This window comes from Tupaia chinensis, unplaced genomic scaffold, assembly GCF_000334495.1.
Source record: "Tupaia chinensis unplaced genomic scaffold, TupChi_1.0 Scaffold000622_1, whole genome shotgun sequence".
In the NCBI taxonomy this organism is placed as follows: Eukaryota; Metazoa; Chordata; class Mammalia; order Scandentia; family Tupaiidae; genus Tupaia; species Tupaia belangeri.
Window position 1 is genome coordinate 7,008,375 of NW_006160142.1, and position 7,245 is coordinate 7,015,619.

At 40.7% G+C, this 7,245-nt stretch overlaps 1 protein-coding gene across 1 annotated transcript in view; it reads right to left on the minus strand.

Moving 5' to 3' along the window:
- The window catches only part of MTIF2 (mitochondrial translational initiation factor 2), a 42,026-nt gene that overhangs the window by 25,690 nt on the left and 9,091 nt on the right, over positions 1 to 7,245 (minus strand). Inside the window, exons 5-7 of the mRNA XM_006159039.3 lie at positions 3,954 to 4,125; positions 2,823 to 2,983; positions 1,784 to 1,960 (exon numbers count right to left, since the gene is read on the minus strand). Coding sequence (XP_006159101.1) covers positions 1,784 to 1,960; positions 2,823 to 2,983; positions 3,954 to 4,125 — 510 coding nt within the window. The remainder of the gene's footprint in view (positions 1 to 1,783; positions 1,961 to 2,822; positions 2,984 to 3,953; positions 4,126 to 7,245) is intronic.

A 7,245-nucleotide genomic window follows, 5' to 3' on the forward strand; every position in this document is an offset into this window, starting at 1 on the left:
GCTGCAATAAACATGGATGTGCAAGCACTTTTCTGACTGAGCGTTCTCCTGTCTTTTGGGTAAATACCCAGAAGTGGGATTGCTGGATCAAATGGTAGTTCTATTTGTAGATCTTTGAGGAACCTCCATATTGTTCTCCACAGTGGTTGAACTAGTTTACATTCCCACCAACAGTGTAGGAGGGTTCCCTTTTCACCACATCCCCGCCAACACTTATCACTTTTTATATTCTTAATCTTTGCCATTCTGACAGGGGTTAGGTGGTATCTCATTGTGGTTTTTATCTGCATCTCCCTTATGATGAGGGATGTTGAACGCGCGCGGCTGCTCTATTTTACTTATTTATAAGCTGAACTTAATTGGGACTAAGAGAACAACTATAGAAAGCATGATACAATTAATTTATCCTATTTCCAACAACTGTTGTTTTTGTTTTGTTTTGTTTTGTAATAGGGCGTCTGTGCCCACCAGAGAGAGACAGAGACAGTGAGAGTTTATAAAATGAGAAACCACCACCCCCAGGGATGGCCACACCACAATGCCTTCTCCTCCACTGTCCTCCTAGGACTTTAGGCACACATGCAACAAGCACCTGGCATGACTTTCAAGCTGTCTGGTCCAGGACTTGAACCACAGTCAGTCATTCTGGAGTCCAGTTCCTTAACCACTGTACCACCTGCTGGCCCCAACCCAATAACTGCTTTGTTATGGGATTCCCCACCAAATTTATCCTATTCTTCTTTTTGCCATGTATTGCCTAGAATCATTCCCTATCCACCATGTAGACTCTAGAATCATTAAGAAGAAAGGGCATCATACAAGACCAGTTCTGAAGAATTAAAAAGGAGAGAGAGGCCAGCTAGAGGGTGGTAAAAGTGGCTGGATTCTACATGGCCAATAGCACAGTTCTAGTCCTAGACCCACTGGTTTGAAAAACATGCCAGGAGTAAGGAGAAATAGAGAAGGAATTAAGAGATTGCAGCATGGCCATTTCTGCTGGGGAGTACTTTCTCACTTTCCTTCTCTCTTTCTGTCTCTCTCTTGACAGAGAGAGACATGCCCTACAGCAAATTAAAAAATAAAATAAGAGAGTAACATGAAGCTAAAAGATCTAGATTACAAATGTGGACATGTGCAAATTACCTGGATAACTGTATATAACTAGAGAGAGTTTTGGCTGCTATCTAGATTTTAGTTTTCATGTTGTAAGATGAGAAAATCAGACTAGATCAGTAACTCACTGTAAGGTAATGACACATTTCATCAGGCACTCAGGTATATTTTCTCAATAGAGGTAGATATAATATCATACTGGAATAAGAATAAATGCAGAGAACTGGCAGGTGGCACAGACATTACAGCAGCTGGATCCCACATGGCAGACTGTGCAGCTTGAGTCCTGGACCTGGTGGCTTAAGAATACACCAGGTGCACATGCATGCACGCCCCAAATCCCAGTGGATCAGAAGGGACTGCAGCATGGCCATACCCCAGAAAGGTGATTTCTCACTTCCCACCCCCAACCCTCCAGTGTATGCACCATATAGCAAAAACTAAAAAAGAATGAATGGGGGCCAGTAGGTGGCTTGGTGGTTAAGGCACTGGACTCCCACATGGCCAACTGTGGTTCAAGTCCCGCGCCTGGCAGCTTGCTTTCTCACTTTCCCTTTCCCTCTGTCCCTCTCTGGTCAAATTTAAATAAACAAAGTTAAATAAAATAACTCTTAAAAAAAAGAAAAAAGGAAACTTCCTTCATGATACATGTATTTTGGCCACACAGTACCTTGAGCATCTTTGGCATGTTGAATAGATTCTACAGTTTGTTTCATGACCCCATCATCTGCAGCTACAACCAACACGACAATGTCAGTGACCTGAGCACCTCGGGCTCTCATTGCTGAGAAGGCAGCATGTCCTGGAGTATCAAGAAAGGTTATCTTTTCCCCAGAAGGTAGAGAGACAAGAAAGAGAGAAATCCAGGAACACCAAGAATTCAAAGATGTACTTCCTTAATACACAGGAATATGCGTGGCACTATCAAACACAATCAATAATTCCTTAATATAATTTTATTCCTTTCATTAATCTGAATCAGAATACAGACAAGCATTTTACAATAAAAAGTGGTAAGATATCAGTGGGACCTTCAGAGTTTTCTTTCCATATAATTTCAAACTAAAACTTTATATTTCTAGAATATAACTACTTTCCCAAATATACCAACTGATACCTATTCTGGAGAGAGAACAAACTAGTCGGGGGGCAGGCAGTAACTCCTACTTTAGAGCCACAGAAAGCCCAGTTAATATACAGTTAGTAGTCCAGGATTTGAGTCCAACTACTTTGGGTTTAAATCCTGGCTTTGCCACCTCCTAGTTAGGTACTCTGGGTAAGTTACTTAACCTAAAGAAGTTTCCACCTCCTTATCTGTAAGATACGAATACCAGTCTTGTGATATTGAAAATTTTAAAAAGTTAAGTACATAAGGTTTCAGCACTGTGCTGGGCACATGCTAGGAATTAGTAAACGGTAGCTATTATTTAGTCATTATCAGCAACATTACCACAACCTAGCACTAAAGGTTACAGAAACATAATTAATTATGAAAAACAAACTAAGAATGAACTAGAAAAAAAAAGTTAGCATAATTTCCTTCTTATAAAAGGAACATAACCTTCAGTGGTCACTTGCACTACAATTTCATCAAACCAATGGCTTTAAGCTTCCCTTTGACTTTGACTCAATATTTCATATTATGACATTTGATTTCAGAACAATAAGTGGAGTTCCCAAGCGCATTGTAAGATAATTTGTGTTCATACCAAGAAAAGCACCAATGTGCTGGGTGATGCCTCCAGCTTCCATTGCTACCACTTGAGTTTTTTGAAGTTTGTCAAGTAATGTTGTTTTCCCATGATCAACATGGCCCATTATAGTAACGACTGGAGACCTTGGGGTTAATAAAGCTGGATCTGCCTGGGGCCTACAATTAACAGCAAAGCAGTTTTATTTCTCAAATTTAAGAAACACTAATATCGTATGAATTGGTTCACAGTTATGTCTGTGAGCTACCATTAACAATAAAACCCAACATTCACTTTAACTAGACCTATTTTCCCTTTCTATACATATGACTCTGACAAACAGTTCATGACTTTCTACCTATATTGGCATCTTCATAACAATGTGCAGAATTGAATCCAATTTTAAAATTCAGACCAAAGTACACAGTTTGTAAACTAAGAAACGTAACTCCAAAGTTTTGTTTTTGTTTTAGGTTTTTGCCGTAGGGCATGTGAGCTCACCAGAGAGACAGAGAAAGTGAGAAACTGGCTCCCAAGAGAGATGGATATGCCACAGTCCCTTCTCTGTTCTCCTCTCAGGATTTTGGGCACACACATGGCCAGGCGTGATCTTTCAAGCCACTGGGTCTGAGATTTGAACTGTGATAGGCCATGTGAGAGTCTAGCACCTTAACTACCTGCTGACCCCCATAACCCTTAAGTTTTAAAGTAACCTGAATACACCTTCCGATGCTTTAAGTCTTTTGAAGAGAAGTTTATCCTATACTCACACATCTTAACTATAAAAGAAATTTTAAGGCAATTCTTTCCATTAAAAAGTGTGAATAGGGACCAGCAGTTAGTGTAATGGCTATGTCACTGGACTCCCACATAGTCGACTGCGGTTCGCATCCTGGACCTGGTGGCTTAAACTCATGCCGGGCGCGTGTGTGTGCATGCCCAAGATCCCGAGAGGAGAATGGAGGAGAAGGGATTGCAGCGTGGCCATCCCCCCTGTGGGGGGTGATTTCTCGCTTCCTATCTCTCTGTCTCTCTGTCTCTCTCTGTCTGGCGGGCGCACACACCCTATAGCAAAAACCTCTAAAAAAGAAAAAAGTGTGAATAAAGCCATGTGGTTTCTTTCCCCCAATATATATGATTAAGTTTTACCTTTTTACAGCATCTTTATTCTCTCTGACTTTGTCCTGTTTTAATTTGCTCCATTTTAACTTCATCCCTGCCTTCTTTATCACTTCTTTGATCCAGACTTCATCTAAATAGGAGTCTGCTTCTAGGGAATCTACGTCAATAGCAGTGTTCAATAAGGCTTCATAGACATAATCTGGTTAGAATAAAATAAAACATTTCAGAATCATGAATTAAAGCTCCAAAGTGCTCTTTAATAATATTTGTATAAATAATACAGTCAATAAAAGGAATAACCGTATAAATTATGTTTCTCCAATGTTAAGAAACTGAATAAAAGCTGGAAAAGTTTTAACATTTTTGAAAATATAATACATTCATATTAACTGACATTTCAGAATATTCATAACTATTTAAATATTTACGTACCTCCTCAACCATTTGAAACACCAGTAGCACATTAAATTGCACATGTACACATTCAGTATTTAGATGACTGTAGTATATTTCTTTGAAAATGTGTTGTCACACATTACACATATACAAATACGTGTATAAGCTGTGCATAAACAGTCTGTTCTTGTTATTCACAATAGTCATGCTATAATGTTACCATAACTATTGAATTAGTGGACTTTTTTCTTCTTTTCTTTTTTCTTTTTTTTTGGAGAGGTTTTCACTATAGGGCGCGTGCACTCGCCAGACAGAGAGAGACATAGAGACAGAAAGCGAGAAATCACCCCCCAGGGGGGATGGTCACGCCGCAATCCCTTCTCCTTCATTCTCTTCTCGGGATCTTGGGCATGCATGCACACGCGTCCAGCCTGAGTTTTAAGCCACCGGGTCGGAGACGCGAACCGTGGTTGACTACGGGGGAGTCCAGCGACATAGCCATTACGCTAACTGCTGGTTCCCAAATTAGCGGACTTTTAAAAAAGAATTATTTAATTTTGTTTATTATTATAATTCTTCAATTTAACCAGAGAAAGACAGAAAGAGAGAAAAGGAGAGTGAGAAAGCAAGCTGTCAGGTCCAGGATTTGAAACTCTATCAGCCATGTGAGCATCCAGTGCCCCAACCACCATGTCACCTGCTGGCCCTGAATTAGTGCATTTTGGTTCACTGTCCTAAGAGGAAATAACGGTTATGTTTTTGCAAACCACTGGCCACACATTTTATCAACTTATTGAAACATAATCTTTTTTAAATAATTATTTTATTTAACTTTATTTATTTATTTAAATTTGATCAGAGAGGGACAGAGTGGGGTGGGGTGAGAAAGCAAGACACCAGGTCTGGGACTCAAACCACTTGGCCATGTGGGAGTCCAGCACCCTTAACCACACCACCTGCCAGTCCCTGAAACATAATCTTGTTTTACAGATTTCTTTTAAATATGTATTTAAAAATATATGGCTGATTAGTTAACATTGAACTCATGTCCAATAGCATCGTAACTCATGCCTAAACATGTTTTATTTGTTTGTTTGTTTGTTTTAAGGTTGCTGCCATAGGGCACATGTGCTCACTGGAGAGAGACAGTGAGACGGAAAGTGAGAAATCACCCTCCAGGGGGGGATGGTCACACCACCACACCTCAATCCCATCTCCTCCATTGTCCTCTTGAGATTTAGGGTATACATGCCCACACACACAGCATGAATTTCAGGGCACCAAGTATAGGACTCAAACCATGACTGGCCATAGGGAAGCTCGGTGCCTTCATCACTACACCTGCTGGCCCCTAAATATGCCTTTTGAAAACGTGATTTCCTCTGAGAGGCATCTCGCAGCTTTTTTGTGCTCAGAAACAATAGACAGCACTTCAGTATTACACACAGGAAGAATTTAAAATAGTGAAATCACCAAGGAAAAACACAAAAATATGCAAAAAACCATGGCACTCCCTGGGTCACAGAAAGGATTCTTGGTTTACAGTTCAAGAGGTTAAAAAAAAAAAAGCAGAGCAGGGAGCCAGACACTGGCACAGTGGTAGAACGTGACACTGTGAGGCAATCCTACATGGGAATGTTCCCAATTCAGGTCCATAGGCCACCCTGGGCACGTGTGTGCCTATGGTCTGGGGCTGGCTGAAGTCTGGGGTTGGATCACCGTGTTGGGACCCTGTTGTGGGTGCTATCTTTCACTCTCTCTCTCCAGTTCATGGAAGTAATAAATAAGTAAACTTAATAAAGGGGAAGAAAAAGGCAGAGCACTGCTTTATTTAATTTCAGCTAAGAACATGGGCACAGGGTGACTCAAATTATTCACTGCTCTGCGCATGTCCAAGAATAACTGCAAACGTGCTCTGAGTATTAATTTTTGAGCCACAAATATATATTAGTGAGTAGGTAAATTTGCAAATACAGAATTCATAAAAGTACCAGAATTGATAAAAAAAAAAATGGGGGGAACCAGCAGTTAGCGTAATGGCTATGTCGCTGGACTCCCACGTAGTCGACCACGGTTCGTGTCCCGGACCCGGTGGCTTAAAACTCACGCTGGGCGCATGTGCGTGCGTGCCCAAGATCCTGAGAGGAGAATGGAGGAGAGGGGATTGCGGCATGACCATCCCCCCTGGGGGGTGATTTCTTGCTTTCTGTCTCTATGTCTCTCTCTGTCTGTCTGGCGAGCGCACGCGCCCTACAGTGAAAATCTCTCCAAAAAAAAAAAAATGGGGATCACTGAATGTAATAGGTACACACAAACACAGGCAGTAGGTATCTGAATACACCTACCCACAATTTGTTTCCAAAAATCCTGAAATACAGGCAAAATACTTATTCTTTTTAATTTTATTTAATGTGCTTTGTTTTAATCTCAGATATATTTCCCTAGAGATCAAAATAAATGTATCGGGCATGCAGGAGGCACAGTGGTTAAAGTACAGGATGCCACATGGCCAACTCCACAGTTCTAGTACCCAAGCCAGTGGCTTAAAAAACACACCAGAGGCATGGCGAATAAAAGCATGTGTTTTGGAGCCATAGTCCTTGGGTTCAAGTCCTAACTCTACCATGAACTAGCTGTGAAATCACGGGCAGTAATGTATCTTCTTTATGCCTCACTTTCTTGACCTGTAAGTAAGAATATGGATTTCTAGATATTGTGAGCATAATAAAAATTAATACATCCAAAATAGTGGTACATATTAACACCTCAACAAATGTGAATGATTATTAATTCTTTCTTTCTTTCTTTCTTTCTTTGATTTTTTTTTTTTTGGGGGGGGAGAGGTTTTTCCTATAGGATTCATGTGCTCACCAGAGAGACAGAGAGAGACAGAGAGACAGAAAGCGAGAAATCACCCCCCCCC